Source organism: Corvus hawaiiensis, chromosome 16, assembly GCF_020740725.1.
Source record: "Corvus hawaiiensis isolate bCorHaw1 chromosome 16, bCorHaw1.pri.cur, whole genome shotgun sequence".
Classification (NCBI taxonomy): Eukaryota; Metazoa; Chordata; class Aves; order Passeriformes; family Corvidae; genus Corvus; species Corvus hawaiiensis.
In genome coordinates this window covers 8,848,354-8,866,185 of record NC_063228.1, presented here as the reverse complement: position 1 = coordinate 8,866,185, position 17,832 = coordinate 8,848,354, and the positions used below count along the sequence as shown (strand labels likewise).

The 17,832-nt window shown below is 57.0% G+C and overlaps 1 protein-coding gene across 1 annotated transcript; it reads left to right on the top strand.

Annotated features, from left to right (window-relative positions):
* Positions 1 to 615: 615 nt before the first annotated feature.
* HS3ST2 (heparan sulfate-glucosamine 3-sulfotransferase 2) lies at positions 616 to 11,312 on the top strand. Its single transcript, XM_048320964.1, has 2 exons — positions 616 to 1,070; positions 10,029 to 11,312. The coding sequence occupies exons 1-2, from the start codon at positions 637 to 639 to the stop codon at positions 10,645 to 10,647; spliced, it is 1,053 nt and encodes a 350-aa protein (XP_048176921.1). The 5' UTR covers positions 616 to 636; the 3' UTR covers positions 10,648 to 11,312.
* Positions 11,313 to 17,832: the final 6,520 nt, after the last annotated feature.

The following is a 17,832-nucleotide window of genomic DNA, read 5'->3' as shown; positions in this document are numbered from 1 at the left end:
CCCCGGCTGCCGCTCCCGGGCGAGGGCTGCTCACACCATTCTGGTGCTGGTTCCCGGTCCCGGGCGGAGGTTGCGCGGCTGCGGGAGGCGCCGCTTCCGACCCAGGGAGGTGCCCCCGGCTCCACACCGCTGCTTCGAGCGGTTCAGGGCTAGCTGCGGGGCAGAGCGGGGCAGGGCCAGGCAGGACAGCGGGACCGGGGACGGGACGATCGCACCGGCACCGGGGCCGGGCAGGGCAGGACTCGGCGGGCAGCGGGACCGCCCCAGCCCCGTGGAAGCCCGGTCCAGGGAGGAAGGGCTCTGCGCGGCGGTACCTCCGGCCCGGCCCGGGGGAGGCACCGGCCGCCGAGCGGCCGCGGGGGCTCCAGGAGGCGCTGACGTCAGGCGGCCCCTTAAATAGCGACGCAGCCGCCGCTGCCCCGGCACTTCCCGCGGAGGCAGCGCGGAGCCGCCGCCGCCCGATCGCGGGGATGGCCGCGGCGGGGCGGCGGGCGCAGGGGGGCCGGGGCGGGCGCAGCCCCCTCGGGCGGCCCGGCCGCGCCGCCGCGTAGCCGCGGGAGATGCCGGAGCGGCCGCGCCGGGGCCGGGGCGCCGGGCCGGGGCCCGCCGTGCCCGGCGGCGCGGCCCCATGGAGCCATGGCGCGTAGGGCGCCGAGCGGGTGGGCCCCGGCCGTGGCTCCGGCTCCGTCCCGGCGGCTGGCAGGGAGGGTCCTCGTCCTCTTCACGCTGTCGCTGTCCTGCTCGTACCTCTGCTACAGCCTCCTGTGCTGCTGCGGCAGCCCCGCCGTGCCCCGCGCCCGTTGCCCGCCCGCCCGCGCCGCCGCCGCCAAGAAACTTCTGCAGCAGTCGCGGCCGTGCGGGCGGCCGCCCCCCGCCCCGCCGGCCGGCAGCGCCCCGGGGCCGGCCCGCCCGGGAACCAAGCGCCTGCCGCGGGCCATCGTGGTGGGCGTCAAGAAGGGCGGCACCCGCGCCGTGCTGGAGTTCATCCGGGTGCACCCCGAGGTGCGCGCGCTGGGCACCGAGCCCCACTTCTTCGACAGGAACTACCACCGCGGGCTGGAGTGGTACAGGTGAGGGCGGGGGGCTGCGGGACCGGCCCCCCCCCGCCCCGGGCACCCCTCGTCCCCGGCCGCCGGCCACCCCCCGTCCCAGAACATCCCCGTCCCTACACACCGCGGGCACCCGCTGCTCGCCTCTGTCCCCTCTCCTCTCCCGGCGCTCTCGCTCTCAGTGCGGACTCGGGTCCGCGTTCCTCGGTCAATCGATGGAGCCGGCGGGGCGGGAGCGGCCGGAGCGGTACGGCGGGCGGGCGGGCGGCGGAGGCTGTCGCCCGGAGCACTCAGGGAGTTTTCCTTAATCTCCTTGTAGTGCTGAGCGGGTCGCGGCTCGGTCCTTCCCGTTCACCGGAGCCCTCGGCTGCAGCCCCCCGAGCCCCAGCCCTGCCGCTAGGCAGCCAGGAGCCGGGACGATGCCAGGTTTTCCATCCCGTCTGAGGAAACATTTGCCTGGGTGAAGGGTTCTCCAAAACGTGTGAGTGCCCGTGCACGGGATGCACGGCTGTCCTCCCGCACCCCTGCTCGGTGCACCCCGGCACGATTCTGCTACCGGGCTTGATCGCTGGCTCCGTGAGCGGAACAGTCCCCGTCCTCTGCCATCCCACCTCTCTGAACTCCAGTAACTGTGGATCTATATGGAATCTCTAATAATTTGTAGAGGTCAGCGAGTGTGTCTCCAGCAGGAGATGGGATTTTAATTTCCGTGAGGGCTTTTGTGAGGTGCTCTGAGAGAGGCAGCAAGTTCTGCTGTTAAGCAGGTGACAGCGCCCATGGGCTCAGTGGTGCTGCCAGCGGTTCACCCCCTACTCCCTGCGGTTCCCACCCAGTGTACCCACGGGTGTTTGCTGTGCTGTTGTAGAGTGCTGGGTGCGTTCAGGCAAGGCCGTGGGGCTTCTGCTGGGCATCAGCATCGGGAAGCAGAGGAGGGCTTGACCTGGCCCCGGGTGCCTGTAGCTCACGGCAGGGGAAAGGACTCTGTCATTGCCAGTGTGTCGGAGCATCATGGCAGGTGGTGGGGGCAGCCCGTGGGGCCACACCGAGCTCACTTGCCCTCCATCTTGACAGCGGTTTCCTAGCAGAGATGTCCTCGGTTCCAAAGCAGGTCAGTGCTCAGTGGCAAGCAGGTGGGAAGTCAGCGTGACATGGGGCTTGTGCCTTGGGAGGCAGCTCAGGCACTGCATGGAGAGAACTGCAGCACTGCTGCCCTGTGTCCTACTGGGGTCACAGTGGACCCTGCAGCCAGGAATGTTCAGATCCTTTTCTGCCAGTACTGGTGGCAGGTGACAGAAGAGCCAAAACAGGCACAGGTGAAGCTCACTGAAGCCATTTCCTTCTCATGAGGCTGTCCTGCAGCATGTCCAGTTCCTCCTGCTCTTCAGAGAGTAGCTACAGCAATATCCTTTGCCTGCTCTTGCCTCTTGGGAGGTCTGTGACATTCCCGCACCCTCCCCCCAGTATCAGGCACTGTCACCCATCCTGCATCCCTAAAAGCCAGCAGCTGTGAGCAGCCCTGCAGCACAGGCACGTGAGGACAGTGCTTTCTCTGAAGGACACCCACAGTGGCAGGATAGGTGATGGAGCAGAATATGGGTTCTGGCTGAGCCCCTCACTCAGACGGGAGCTGCATGGGCTCAACACCTAGCTGGAAAGCAACCCCCCCAAATCCTGAGCTGGGGTCCTTCCCTGCATCCTTGTGTCTGCGACTGATCTGTGCTGTTTGTTTCCCCTGCATGCTGTCAGTGTGGGAAATGTGGGGTGGGAGCCTCATGGGCATTGCAGGACCAAACCTGTGACACTACTCCCAAACAAGGTTTGGGACACAGAGCCTGCCCTGAATGAAGGAACAGACCCCGCCTGGGGCATGTAAGGGCACCTGTGGACACCAGGAGTGGTGCTGGTCCAGGTGCTGTGTCCCCTCTCCTCACACTGTGGCACTGAGGGGCTGCAGCAGTTCCAGCCAAGCAGACAACCTCCCACCCTGAGCCATAGTTTAGCCTGGGATTCTCCATGTGAAGGGACTCAGCTGTGACCAGGAGGGGTGCAGCCTGTGGCAGTGGAGAGAGCAGCTGTGGAGCAAGGTGGGGGCAGCAGTGGGAGCATGGCCAGGTGAGCAGTGTGCTGCCCCGGGGCTCTGTGTCTGGATCAATAGAGAGATCATGCTGGAGCAGCAGAGCCTCCAAATTAGTTCAGCTAAAACAATTAAATGACACTTCCTTGGGTTTATTACCTTTTTTTTTTTTTAGCTTGACAAATGTGCCAAAACTTAAGCACAGAGGCTGCTAAAGTATAAAACGTGGAATTGATTTTCTTCCTTGCAAGAGGAGCAATTAAATGTGGAGCAGGTCTAACCCACAGCATGATAAGCTCCTGTCGCTCTGCCAAGAGCCCGGGGAGCAGGAGAGCAGGGTCGTGCCAGTGGCTACAGCCCAGGAAGGACAGAGGTGAGGCTAGGGGCAGCAGATGTGGGGGCTGTGAGGGATTGCAAGGGGCCTGCCAGGACCCCAGATTGGGGGGCTGCACCTGGCCTGGCTGAGGCTGTCTTCCAGCTGCTGGCTGGGGAGAGCAGGTGCTGCCGTGCTTGCAGAGTGCTGTGGTGGAGGGTGGTGTCTGCAGGCAGCCCGGAGCACAGACCCCTTGGAAAGGCGAAGGTAAAGGCATTCCCTGATGTGAGTAGAGACTTTGCCTGCAGGAGCCCCTGGCTGCTGAGTGCCAAGTCAGCTCTGTCCTTTCCTTGTGCCCCAAGTGGGGAGCCAAGTGGAGACACCAAGTTGGACTTCGGTGCAGTGGCAAGTAGCGTGAGAACTGAGCCCCTGTGATGCTCCAGAAACATTGGTTACTGTTTTCTCGTGTTTTCCCCTGCCTTGGCATTTGTCTGATGCAGAGATGGCAGACCTAGCGGGAGGGGAGACCTCCTGATCTGCCTGTCCTTGCCTCTCCAAATGTCATGCTTGCTCACAGCTGCTCTCATGGTGCCTCCTACCTCAGCTCCTGCCATGGGCTGGGGCAGCCCCAGCTGCCCCCTGTGTGGGGGGATCACACGCTGGGCAGAGCCAGACCCCTGGGCTCCCCCCATGTGGGACCACTACCCAGGAGCTGCCCACTTGCTGGCTCCAGACCCAGAGCCCCCGTGCTGTTTACAGTTCCCATCAGTCTCTAATCCACCTCATTGGCTACAGACACACTACAGGAAAGATATTTTTAGCAAGGTCCGTTTTAAGACAACTGAAACCAAACAGCAGCTACTGGGAAATATTGATTCATTACCAATCCTGCGCTAAATGTTCAATATTGAGCTTTTTCCTGCTGCAAGTAGTGTGGGCCAATAACCTTCAATATTTTCCAGAACACAGGGAAGATGGTGTCATTTAAATTGCCGTTAACTTTGAGTAGTGATTCTAATTGCAGCATCTCAGGGTGCAGTTTTCCTCCTTAGGATTCCTGAGTGATCCTGTCAGATGTTCCGGTGTTATTTTCACAGAGAGGGGCTTTTCCTTGTGGCTGCAGCAGCAGGCTGAGCCTGGCTCCCACCCATCCTGCTGGCTGCCATAGCTGAGCCCAGCGGAGGCGTTGGCACAGGGCAGAGCCCATCTGGTTCTGCACGGCCCCACCTGAATCCCCTGATCCCACGGGTAGCACCTGGGCCAAGCTTGGCTTCCCCATGTAGTGCTGCGACAGGTCCCTGGAGCACCAGCACTGCTGGAGTTCTGCCCCTTGCCCCTCATCCCTGCCTTGCCTCTGGTTTTGGGGTTGGCTTTGGGGTGCTTCAGGCACTGCAGCAGCACAAGGAAGGCCGCAGCCCAGGGGAGCAGCCCTGCCAGCGGGAGCATCGCTGTGTCCCCGCGTTCCTGGGTCTGTGGGAGGGCAAGAGAGGAGCCGGCAGAGCCGCTCCCGCCCCCGGCTAAGTGCTCCCGGCTAATGGCCGGGCTGGCGCACACACAAATGGGAGCCCATTAGGCTTTGCCCGGCGACATGTTTGTGGGCTTTACTGACAGTGCATTTGGGTAAAGTTAATTAGTGAGAAGAGAGGAAGGCAGCAGCTTCAAGGATGCTTTGAAATTTCCTTGACTTCAGAGAGTGCCCTGGCTCTGGGGAATGGGCATGGAACCCGTGGCAGAGGGTTGCATGAGGCGCTGCCCGGGCAGAGTTCCCTGGGCACTGCCATGCCCGCGCTGCCTGTGGACAGCAGTCCTGCCTGTCCTGTCCCCAGGGTGGGCCAGGTGCTGCCACGACCCTCACTCAGGCCAGGAGAGCTTCCCTCTCTGAGGAGCTGGGAGAGACGCTGGAGATAGGCTCATGTGGGTTGCCTAGCCTTCGGCACTAAAGATGTGTATCCTAGCTCTGTTCCTTCACCTTGTTTGTAAATGCTGCAGTTTGTTCTCACCTTTGCTTGGGAAGCACCAAATCCAGCTGGTGACATGGCACACCACGGGCTTGGCTGCCCTGTGAGGCTGGCGAGAAAAGGACACCAGCCCCTGGTGACCCTGGGTGTCCATGGTGGGGCCAGGCCCTGCCTGCAGTGTGTGCCCGGAGATGGCTGGGGCCAGGAGCAAGAGCCAGAGCTGGCTCGGAGGGCCTCTGAATGACACTGAGTCTCCAGGCCCTATTAGCATGTCGGCGGGGTTTTTGCTTGGTTGCACTGTCCATTTTCACTCACCTGGCACAGGGAGGTCACCAAGTGGGCACCGCGACTCTGACACAGGCTGTTAACTTGGAAATTGCTGCAGCAGCTGGGGCACATGTGGTGGTTTTAAAAACAAGTATTCCGTTTTGAAGTTTCACCTTTGGAAGGAGTTGCCTTGGAAATGGGAAAGGGGGAAGACTCCAGCCTGTCTCCATTAGCAGAGAACAGTACCCAGCAGGGCTGAGAGCTGGGGTCTATGCAAGCTGTGCAGGAAGCCTTCATCTCCTGCTTCTTCCCAGCTCCACTGCTCTCAGAGCAGACCTTGGCCTTTGCCAGACCCTCCATCAGTGCCGAGTGGTTATTAAGGAAGGTGAGGGTCACACATAGGTGTGTGTCTATGAAGGGCAATGGCAGTGTGCCCTTTGAAAAAGAATCTCTTGACTTAAAGGACACTGCAAATCTCTGGAGCATTTAAGTGATTAAAAATGAATCAGCAACAAAGTTAATTACTGTGTTCGCTCTGCTTTTATGCATGGAAATGTCCCTCATTAGCCGTCTGCAAGCACTGGTGTAAATTCTTTGAACATAAACATTTATTAAAGGGAGCTGCTCCATCATTAAATCCTGGCTGCTGTAGTGTGGGGTGGTGGCAGCGGGGCCATGGGGCCCAGCCAGCTGCTGCCAGGGCCTTGGGCCCTTGGGTGCGGTTGTAGCTGTGGGCATGGTGCTGTCCCTGCAGGCTGGGGGATGCAGCCGGTCTGTCCTGCTTGGCATGGCAGCACCCTGACAGCGAGGGGCTGCAGAGCAGTGCTGGGGAATCCCCTCCCTCCCCTCAGCCCCTTGCAGTCCTTGGCAGGATGGTGCAGCCCTCAGCCAGGGCATCGCTGTGTCCTCAATGACCCCTGTGATATCTCTCAGCCAGAGCTTTTTATCTTTGTCACACCTCGGTTTCTCACGTGTTTAACCCAGTTTTGCTTAAACTTCCCGAAGCTACCAGAAGCAGCTTTGCTGGAGCTTTCATCCACCACTGCCACCCACTGTCCTGCTGAGCAGAGGGTGCCAGGCAAGAGCTGATGGTGCTGTCAGTTGTGTGTGCACCCGTGGCACAGCATAGCATGGCACGGCATGGCACAGTCCTGCTGGGAGCTGAGGCCAGTGCTGACTTCTGTGCTTCCTGTGCTCATCTCCCAGCACGTCAAGCTGCAGCTGGAGACACACTCACAGCCCACCTTTCCCTGCTGGTGACATCAGCTGGGAGAGGGAAAGCGCAGAGCCCTCACCACAGGAGCTAGCACTTGGGATTTTTTTGCCAAATTAAACAGTTTGTTTTTGTGCTGCTGAGCAGATGGAGCCCGGGATCACACACGCCAACCTGTGTACACAACGGGCTGCAGCAGGCAGGGACTGACCCGGGGCTGTGATGGGATTATCAGTGGGCGCTGCTCTCCCCACTTTTACCTGCAATATCTCAATTGTTTGATGAGATTTTGTACAAATTCCTCCCTGGGAGAGTGTTTCACGCATGTTCGACATCAAAGCACCACAGCCAGTGAGGGAGCGCATGTTTCTTTAATGTGGGAGTGTTGTAGGGGCTGCAGGGTGCCCAAAGGCAGATTATAACAAAATTAATAATTCAGGGCTTGGAAAGGTGCTGGTGAGGAGTTAACTCCTTCAGGGCAGGTCGCTGCCTTCATGCTGCCACAGCCAGGTCAGGCTCTGCCTTGCTGCCGCCCAAGACCTCTGGGGTTGTGGGGTTGTGGGGGCTGTGCTGGCTCCCAGAGACCGCAGGGCACAGCTGGGCCACATCAGGCTGTACCCACACGTGTCCCCGTGTCACTAACATGGGCAAATGCAACCTCTAATCTGGGCTGAAGGGAGTGTTAACGCCCATATCAAATGATACGAAAGGGCTTTAAGAATTGGGCAACTCTAGTGCAAGTAATCTCTAGTTCAGAAGGAATTAATGCTGCCCCTGCAGCCAGAGCAATGTGCTGAGTGAGTGCCCCAGCCATCCTCCCCCCACCACTGTCACTCGTACATCACTGTCCCCATGCTGGCAGCAGCTGGCTCAGCGCATGCCAGGAGCCAGTGCCAAGGCCAGCTGGGGACATCAGCAGAGCCACAGGACATGTCCATGGAGCAGCAGGAGCAGCTCCTGGTTGAGCCCTGGCCACGCAGCTGCATGGCACTGTGGGCCAGCACCAAGAGCCTTCACACCTACACAAGCGAGCCTGGGCCTTAAAGCTGTGTGACATACTATTTGTATGCAAATAACCCTGTGAATGCAGAAGTCCAAAAATATTATTTTAAAGTCGGGTGTAATTAGGTTTGCCATGCATTTCCCTGCTCCTGCAGCCCTGGGGATCCTGCTGTTAGTGGGAAAATGAATGCCTAGATGACATCTCTCCCCCTTGCATGGCTTCACTGGTGATTTATTTATCTGCTTGTGCTGTGTTTTGTTGTCTCAGCAGTCTCTGTTGCTCAGAAGCAGCAAACACTGGGAGTCCATTTAAAAAAAACAACTCTTGTCTCATTTCAGTAATTTACTATGCAGAGGTTTTGTGTTTTTCATAGTGGATTAGAACCTGTAATTTTGTATTTTGAATGCATGGACCTAATAACTCACGTAATGAAAGTCTAACAGGCTTGAGGATGCGCCATTAATGAAACAGCAGTTTTATGATTCTCCACAATATATTGTAATAGTGAATCACTTACAGAGCTGTCCAGTGCTGATTTATGATGAAACTTGTTTGTGATGTGGAGATAGAGCCATGTGCCTGCACTGAATTAGCACCTCCTGACAGTCATTAAACAATGGGAATCGTAATCGGGATTTATGGGGTTTGAAGCAGAGCAGTGGGAAAGGCCAATTAAGCGCCATCCATGCTCAGGTACCTCAGTGAACCAGGCCTGCTAATTTATGCTGACTAATTAGTTTGTTTTCTCTCAAATTCGGGAGCTGGTCAAGAGCATATGAGGGTGCATGGGCTGGTGCCGTCGATATGTGCTGCCACTCCCTGCCATGTCCTGGGTCTTCCATCTCTGTCCTCCTGTCACACAGGGTGTTGTGGGCTGCCGTTGGATCTCCTCCCAGTTAGGTCTTTCATCAGCCCAGAGCTGCTGGCCATGGGCCATGTTTTAGGGATGCTGGAGGTGCCAGGTCTCAGTCACTGCACTGACGCAGCCTCGGAAGCCCCCGCGTTGTGGTGCCAGCACAGCCGTGGTGGCTGTGCCAGGTTTATCGCATGGATAACAGGGATGCCGTCAGAAATAGCTGCAGAGAGGGATGGTGTGTTTGCTTTCTGTCACTGCCGCTGGCCTGAAACTCACTGGAGTACCCAGGGCTCCAAGGCTGGTGAAATGACTGCAGTACCAGTGCCAGCCCCTGTGCAGGGGCGAACACCCACTGCGGGGCCCAGCCAGGCAGACAGAGCCTGGGGATGTGCATTGTGGGGGGCTCACAGGGAGCTCCACAAGCTGAATTTGGGCTGTGCCTGCTCACGCTGCAGCAGCTGCTAGTGCCACAGGTGCTGGTGCCACAGGGTGCTGCTGAGGTGTGGGTGCAGCAGAAATGTGCTGGCCTCATCCTGGCTGCCAGCACTCCCTGCCCGCTCCAGCCAGGCATTCCCTACCTGCTCCCTGCCTGCTCCAGCCAGGGGACCTACAGTGCCGTGAATCTGACTGCAGTGGATTTGATAGTTTACTCTAGTAATACAAGACCAATTTATAAATCTTTCCATCCCATTAGTTTTTATTTGATTTGGATGTTCAGATGTCAAAGCAAATGATTTAATTAGTGTTAAGCTGGGCTGCAGGGATGCTGTATTTCCCCCAGTCTGGTGCTCTTTGCCTGGCCTGCAGCCCAGCTCCCAGTGCCAGAAACAGATGGGTGTACCCAGGAGCCCATTTGGAGCTCTTGGGCCTGCTCAAGCCCTGGTGGGGTGGGTGATAGCCTGGTGGGCATGAGCACCACATCCCTGGGCAGCCCCTTGCCCTAGCTCCCACTGGCAGAGTGGCACAGCCCCCTGGACCCTGTTCATTGCTCCCCATGGCTCTTTGTGATGGTGATGTGGCACAGCCATCACATTCCTACATCCTGGCACTGGACACACACTTGCTACTCTGTGTGTGGGGCTTCCGGTACCCCTGTCCTCTGCCCAGGCTGTCCCCTGGGACTGGGATGGACCTGGAAGTCATCCGTGGCCAGGGTCCTCCACTGTGCTGCTGGAGGGGTCTGTGCCTGCTTTGTTCCACTGGAGGGGACATGTCACCAGCCCCATGGTGCAGTCACTACCTCCTGGTACCTGTCCCGGCTCCTTCCTTACCATCACCTTCTGCTTTGCTTGCAGGAGCCTGATGCCACGAACACTTGACAGCCAGATCACAGTGGAAAAGACCCCCAGCTACTTTGTCACCAAAGAGGCCCCGCGGCGGATCTTCAACATGTCCCGGGACACGAAGCTGATCGTGGTGGTGCGCAACCCCGTCACCCGCGCCATCTCGGACTACACACAGACCCTCTCCAAGAAGCCGGACATCCCCACCTTCGAGGGGCTGACCTTTCGCAACCGCAGCCTGGGGCTGGTGGACACCTCCTGGAACGCCATCCGCATCGGGATGTACGCTGTTCACCTGGAGAGCTGGCTCCAGTACTTCCCTCTCTCACAGATTCACTTTGTCAGTGGGGAGAAGCTGATCACGGACCCAGCAGGGGAGATGGGCAAAGTCCAGGACTTCCTGGGCATCAAACGGGTTATCACAGACAAGCACTTCTACTTCAACAAGACAAAAGGCTTTCCATGCCTGAAGAAGTCAGAGAGCAGCGGCTTGCCTCGCTGCCTTGGCAAGTCCAAGGGCAGGACTCATGTGCAGATAGACCCCGAGGTGATCGAGCAGCTTCGGGACTTTTATAGACCTTATAATATCAAATTCTATGAAACAGTCGGGCAGGACTTCAGGTGGGAATAAGTGTCCGGGAGAGAAGGTGCAGTGACATGAAGCTGCAGTCTTCTGTGAGGGGGGCCCAAGGGGCTGGAGCCAGGACTCCCCTCAGCCCATCCTGTCCAGAATTGCAAGCAGAGGCAGGCAAGGAGTTTCCCTGTTCCTTAGGAGTCTGCAATGCTCCAGAGTGAACCAAGATAAGGAAGACTCAGAGTCCTGCTGCAGCCACCAAGCTAAGGGATGAGTGCTCAGCAGCACTGCCTATCCCAGCAGGTCAGCAGTGACATGGCTTCCTCTGTGGGGTCCTGTTTGCTTTTAGCACCACATGGTCCCCAGGGCCACAGTGATGGCCCCGTCCTGCAGCCTGTGTTCAGGCTGCTCTGAAGCACATCCCTCTGTGTCCCAAAGCAGATGGATGCTCCTGGACAGTGGCAGTGAGACTGTCCCTGCCAAGCCATGTCCTGGGCAGGCAGAGCTCCAGCCACTCCACTTTGCCTTTGTCACTTGCTCACCATGTGTACCGATGAGGACAGTGAGATGTATCTGCTTGACAAAGAAGTCTATGGAAAATGTTGTACTGATATTTTGTCCTGTGAATAAAGCACAGAATCCTGCTGTTACGGGTACTTTAGTGGCACTTGTTTCCTTGTTCAGCATGTGATCCCTTCATGTAAATAAAGTGGCTTCCACCAGTCCGTATGCATGGGCTGTTCTTAGGACAGGGCTGGGCAGCCCCAGGCAGAGCTGGGGGGCCATGGGGAACCCCCACACCCATGGGCAGGAGAGGGAGCGGGCAGGGGCTTGGGCAGGACAGGGGGTCAGCTGGACATGACCAAGGGGACATGTGGCACAGCCCTGCCTGGGGCTCCTCAGGCTCATCCTCTGGCACGGGACTGGGGATGTCTCGGAATGATGCACAGTGGCTGTGTGGGGATGCTACACACCATGGACCAGTTTGCAAGGCCTTACTGTGAATGATTAGTAACCAGTGAGCTCTAATAGGGAAAAATTGTAGTTAATTAGTGGACACCTAAGAGAGCCATATCTGCACCTTTGCCACTGCCAGCCACAGCAGTGCGGGGACCCAAAGGCAGTTATGGGCAGGTAGAGGGAGAGACGGGAATTAACGGCCATTGACAGGAAAATGGGATATTTGCTTGTATGATTTTTCCTTTAAAGGAGAAAAACACTCACAGTGAGACTCACAAATCCCAGCCTCGCAGTAGAAAAGCTATTTCCAATCCACTCCAAGGAGGCAGAAGGTGCCAGGTTAGATTGATCCTCCTGACAATACTGTATTAGTGGGAAATTAGAGCTGGAGCCTGAGGAAACTGCTGCGATATCAAACAATTACTTTACATTTGTCCTTACAAATGGAGGGAGCAGAAATGTGCTTAAATCAAGTATTAGCTTTCCAAAGGGTGAGCAAATGAGGGCTCAGGAAGGGCTGCACTGAAAATGCAGAGCACATTAGGAGCTCTTAAAAATGGCTTTAAAAGCCCCAAGCAGGCAATCTGCATGCTGAGGAGGCAGGGGAGGGGTTTGATGAGGATGGAAGGGTTTGGTGAGGACATGGAGTGCTGCTGGTTTGGTAACCTGGTGCTGAGTAGAGGGGCTGCCAGAGGGAGCCCCCTGCTCGTCCAGCCTGGGTTCTCCCCACCCAGGGGACAGGAGACAGAGCCTGTGCTCTCAGGGCTGTCACGCAACTGTTCCCAGCCATCCCTGGCGCAGCACATCCCGCGGCCCTGGCTGCCCCCACAGCACGGCCACTGCCGTTGTGTGCACCGTGTTTTGATGGGTTCACTCAGGCCTGAACCCCAGAGAGCAGCTGTTTAATATTTATCATCTCATAAATAGTTAAACATAATGAATGTGATTTAAGTGGTCCCTGATCCCACTCGCGCTGAAGAGCTCTTGAGACGGGCAGGGCCAAGGGAATCCTTCACTGGCCCATTCACATCACCGGCAAGTGCCCTGCCCAGGAAGAGCAGAGCCGCTGGAACATCCACGGGACTCACAGCACCACTCCTGCTTAGCAGCAGCCTCTCCTCCCAAAATGGCCCCCTCCCCACTGGGACCATCCCAGGACCTCCCAGTCAAGGACCTTATCTTTGACATAGTGTCCCCATTAGTTATTCACCCTGCCCGTCTCTTGGTGAGGAGACCCTGACCCAGGTGGGAGCTGCCCTGGGAGCACCGTAACTCCGGTGTCTCCCCATGCGTATTTCCAGGTGCACAAGTAGTATTGTTTATCCCTCTGACCAAGGCAGGATCACAGTGCTGTAAGCATCGAGAAAATTTGATTAACTTCTTATTAAGTTAATCTGATTCAATTTCACTGCTGGCTCCATGTTTACTGGCAGCAGGCAGAGCCCTGGGAGTGACTGTGGGGGACTCCCAGCCCTGTCCCCCCACTGCGATGCTCAGCAGTGTGCTCCTAACACACCTCCTTCCGCGCACACAGAGCAGGCAGCAAATAAATGCGATCATTAACAGAAACCTCCAACCCCTCGGAGATGATGGATGCTCAGGGGTAGCTGGGATTCAGATACGTTCAAGTAGGTCAAGTTTCTTCCTGTTATTTCATCAGGCTGCAGCAAGGAACAGGTACATGGGGCCGGTTGGACTCAGGGCTCTGTCACTGCTGCCCTGTACAGCTGGATGGGTACAGCTCTATGGGTACAGCTGGATGTCACCCAGTGATGCCAGGACCCGCCTGCCTGGGCAGCACAGAGACACAGAGGGGCTGTCCCTGGTACCAGCTCTGTGCCCGTGGTGACCCCGGCACTGCAGGCTCCCCTCCACAACACAGCTCACCAACAGGCTCTGGGGGCTGTGCCCCACTGCCAGCCCTCCCCTTCTCCACAGGAGCCCTTCAACCTCTCCTGGAAAAGTCATCTCCACTCCCAGATACCATCAGCCTCTGACCCCCAATGTGCTTCCCTTCCCGCCAGCCCCGCTGTCCTGCCCATTGGCACTCAGAGGGCACAGGAGCTGCCCGCGGGCACAAGTCCGCAGGGGAACGAGAGCTGTGCAGAGGAGGAGCCGGCTGTGCCTGCGGCTGCCAGCCCAGCCCGGCGCCCGGTCCCCGGTGATGTGCCTCTGCTCACAATGGATTGACTCATTGCATTTGCTTTGAAAGTTTTCCAAGTTCCTCTCCAAGCCCTGCCCAGTGTTCCACGAGCAGGTGCAGCGCAGCAACGAGAGGACCTGATGGCATCAGTACTGCATCGCTGCATAATTCATTACTTGACAGCTAATTAGCCGGCTGGTCCAATTAGTGACTCCTGTACAGCCAGGGCTGTGGGTGCCGGCAGCAGGGGACTGGCACTCACAGCAGGCGGGCGGCTGAGGGGGCTGACACTTGCCGGTGGCCGTGGGGGCTGGCCCTTGACAATGGCCGTGCCGGCAGCTTGTGGGGCCCGTGGGGTGTCAGCTTCCAAGTGACCTTCTGCCAACTGATGGTGGTGGGTGTCGCACCCCAGGATGCTGCAACAGTGCCTATCAAAGGCACTTTAACCTTGGCTGGGGCTCCCCATAGCGCTGTGGGAACACTGACCCCACAGTGGTACCACAGGCTGGTCATGGGATCGCTGCTGCCCATTCCCAGAGGGGAAGGGGAGCTGGTGGGGCTCACACCATGTGATACTGAGTCCCAGCCAGCCCTGAGCCACAGCATGAGGCCAGTTCAGTGCAGGTGCCCTGTTGTGAGTAAGTGTTTTAAGATTTTAAAGGACCTTAACATGCTCATTCACGACATCCCTGCTCCCCGCAGCTGGCTCCTGCAGCGAGCACGGTGTGAGCACAGCAAACTGTCTCCGGCACGCTCCAGTGGCTGGAGATAAGGACAGCTTAGGGATAAATATTTACCCAGTGACTGAATGGATTCAACTGAGTTCATTCCTATTAGAGAATCTGTTTGTAATTATCTGAAGACTCGTTATTACCTGGGGACCTATAATCTCCCACAGTAATGAGTTCAAGTGGCTCCTGTGGCATATCAAGAAGGAAAGGGAAGGTGGGAAGGGGCTGCTGCCATTGCAGCAAGGGCAGGGCAGGGCTCAAGGACAATAGAGCTGGCTCGCCTTTGGGCAGCTGACACCGTGGCACCAAGACCATGGGACACAGAGCTGCCACTTCGCCTCCCTGCAGCAGCTCAGGGGCAAGCCCTAGGCAGAGCTGAGGTCCAGGCAGAGCTCAGAGAGCTCAGAGAGGCAAAAGCTGAGACTGGAATGGAACTGCTGCATCCCCAGCCAGGTGTGGCTGCCAGGGATGTGCTGCAGGACATGGCCCCTGTGCCAGGCATGGGTGAATCCCAGCTCCAGGGGCAGCCCTGGTGGTGGGCTCTGTGCCCCAGAGAGCTGGACTGTGGCTCGGCAGCATTGTCCCAGACCTGCCACCCATAGGGACTAATTCTGCAAACCTGCACCACTTCTGTGGGACTCAACTAAAATAAAGTAACTGAAGAGCAGGATGCAAGGCAGGGCAGCTATTGACTGATATTGACAGATCCCACAGCTGCAAGGGAGGAAAATCCCCTCCTGGGACACATGTCCAGGGCTCATGCATGTTAGTAGAGGGATGGTCCCCACTGCCATCGCCATTCAGGCCATGTTCATCCCTGTGTCCATCCGCATACACTGCAGGGCACAGCAGCCCCGTGCCACAAGTGAGTGGATGCCCAAAACAGCAACACAGGAGGGAAAGTGCCCAGGAGGGACTGAGGTGAGTTACTCTGCTGCTAATCCTGTGAAGGATCCAACCTGACAGCTGAAACAATCCATCTCTCCTTGTCACACACCATGGACCTCTGGCCGGGCATGGCGATGGTGGCAGCCAGGCAGCCAGTGCCCGGGCTCACACCAGGCTCTGTGGTCCCTCCTCTTTGTTCCTTCCCTCTCCACCTTCCCTGAGTGTTGGCAGGTCCTAATGGATTAGTGTGTTTTAAATAAATTTCTTTATTTATTTAAAATACACTAATTTTATTTAAAACACCCAAAGAGGCTAATGCTCTCAGCCCCATCTCTGCCTGCCACAGAACTGCCATGTGACAGTGCTGTGTTTAGTCACAGCACTGTTATGAGACCAATCCAGTCATTAAGCTCTAATCTCTAAAACAAAGATAAAATTACGTGATTAAGATCTAATTAAAGTCTAACTACCAGCACCATGAATCACTTCAACACAACTTTAATGGATGCCTTTTGAAGCCATCATGCATTTGGTTTCCTTCTGTGGACGGTGATTTTCCTGCAGGGACTGGGTCTGCTCAGGCTGATGTTTGCTCTTGCTGGCTCTGATTTGGCTGGGGACCACTAAAAATGTTTACATGTGAGCGAGGAGCTTGAAAATCCATTTCTAACCAGACAGAAAATTTCATTTGACAAGCTCATTCAGATGTGCTGTGTCTCTGCAGAACTGAGTGGAGCAGGGGGGCACCTCACCCGCCGCCAGCCCAGTCCCAGCCAGGGACAATCACCTCAGCACTGCCATGTGCTTGGTGTGGCACACAGGGTGCTTGGTGCCCCAGCGGCTCAGTGCCTGGGTGGCTGGTGGCCAGAGCTGCACTAAATGCCATTAGCTCTCCTTGAGGAGAAAAAGGAAATTAAAGTCTTCCTTGCAGCTCTTGGGTTGTCCACCCAGAGGCACAGCCCTGTAATAATGTTGATGGAGAATATTGTCATTTCCCTTTTTCCCAGCAAATCATTGCCTGTCATTGTCCCAGTGCTGTCCCTGCCAGATCAACACAAGCATTTTAATGCCCCCACTCCTGCGCTTGCAGCTTGTCAAGGCAGAGACTCTGCCAAGGGCTGCCTCTACCAAAGGGCTGCCTCTCTGGGACCAGCAGCCCTGGCTAAAGTGCAAGTCCAAATTATTAGTGCAATAGCCACTCCACTGCTAACGGCATCTTGTCCGGGGGAGCAGGTGAGGGATCATCCCACCTGCAGCCTCACAGCTCCATGGGATCAGCCAAGGGATTGTCCCACCCGCAGCCTCACAGCCCTGCACGAGCAGCTGGTGGCATGTGGTGCCAGTGGAGCTGCTGGGGTGGCTCTTTCCCTCAGACCAGCCAAGCACGGTGGCACCTGTCCCCAAGGCCTCTGCAGTGATTGTCACCATCCAGGGCAGGATGCTCTGCACCTGCCGGTTGAGGCAGTGGCTGCCACCCTGCCCACAGCACTGCCAGGACTGCACGGGTGGGAGCACAGCCCCATCAGCACCAGCCACTCTGTGGATTCATCACACCCACAGGAAAGTTTAAGGTGAAGATAGAGCAGTATTTCCCTTAGGGAGAGCACATCAAACCGGCTGCTTCCCTGTTGCTCACCAGTGTGGGACAGGTGGAAATGGGTGTTGCAGGGAAACAAGACAAAGACTTACAGACCCATTTAGGTTTGTTCTATGTCTTTTTCAGCAGAAGGATGTGTAGTTTTCCTGACGGTGGCACATTAAGTGCACACGTAGCCTGTGGGGATGGTGACTGCAACAGGTACCTGAGAGGCTCAGTGGGAGGGAAGATTATCGTCATTAATCACCACTGGGAAACGAGGCACTGTCTCCAAACTGCAGCCCTGTACAGTGGTGATTGTATACACATGAAGCTATATGTCAGGGGAATGATCCCTGGATGACTCAGCCAACCAGAGGAGATAAAGGAATTGAAATTCAGGAGTGCTGCTGGTTTACATCTTCAGAGGGATGAGCTTCCTCAAAACACTCATTCCAACACAGCAGGGCTCAGAACTGGGTAGTTCCTGTTACAAGCTAGACAAACACACCCACTTGGCTTTGGGAAATACAGAACAGCAGCAGGACAAGCCCAAGGGACAGATGGGCTCATGGTGCCCAAGGAGCTGCCAGAGGGGATCTTGGTGCCAGGGGCTCCCCTCACCCCTGTGCTGGGCTGCAGGGACTCACTCATGGCCACTAACAAGCTCTGGCTGCTCCAGCTACCTTCTTAAATTAACTTGGGCCAGCCTGGCTGCAAACACACAGCTTAGTTCAGAGTCCAGTGTGACCTTGTCCCATCTGCTCAGGCTCTTCCCTGGCTGCAGAGCTGGGGTGAGTGTGTGGGAGTGAGCACTGTTGCAGTGCAGTGACCAGTGTCAGTGCTGCCGGTTCCCCTGGATGCAGGGGTGGTTATGGGAAGCACAGGGGGTTTACACCTGGCTAGGCCAGGAAGAGACAGACTGGCATGAGGGGAAAGGAAGG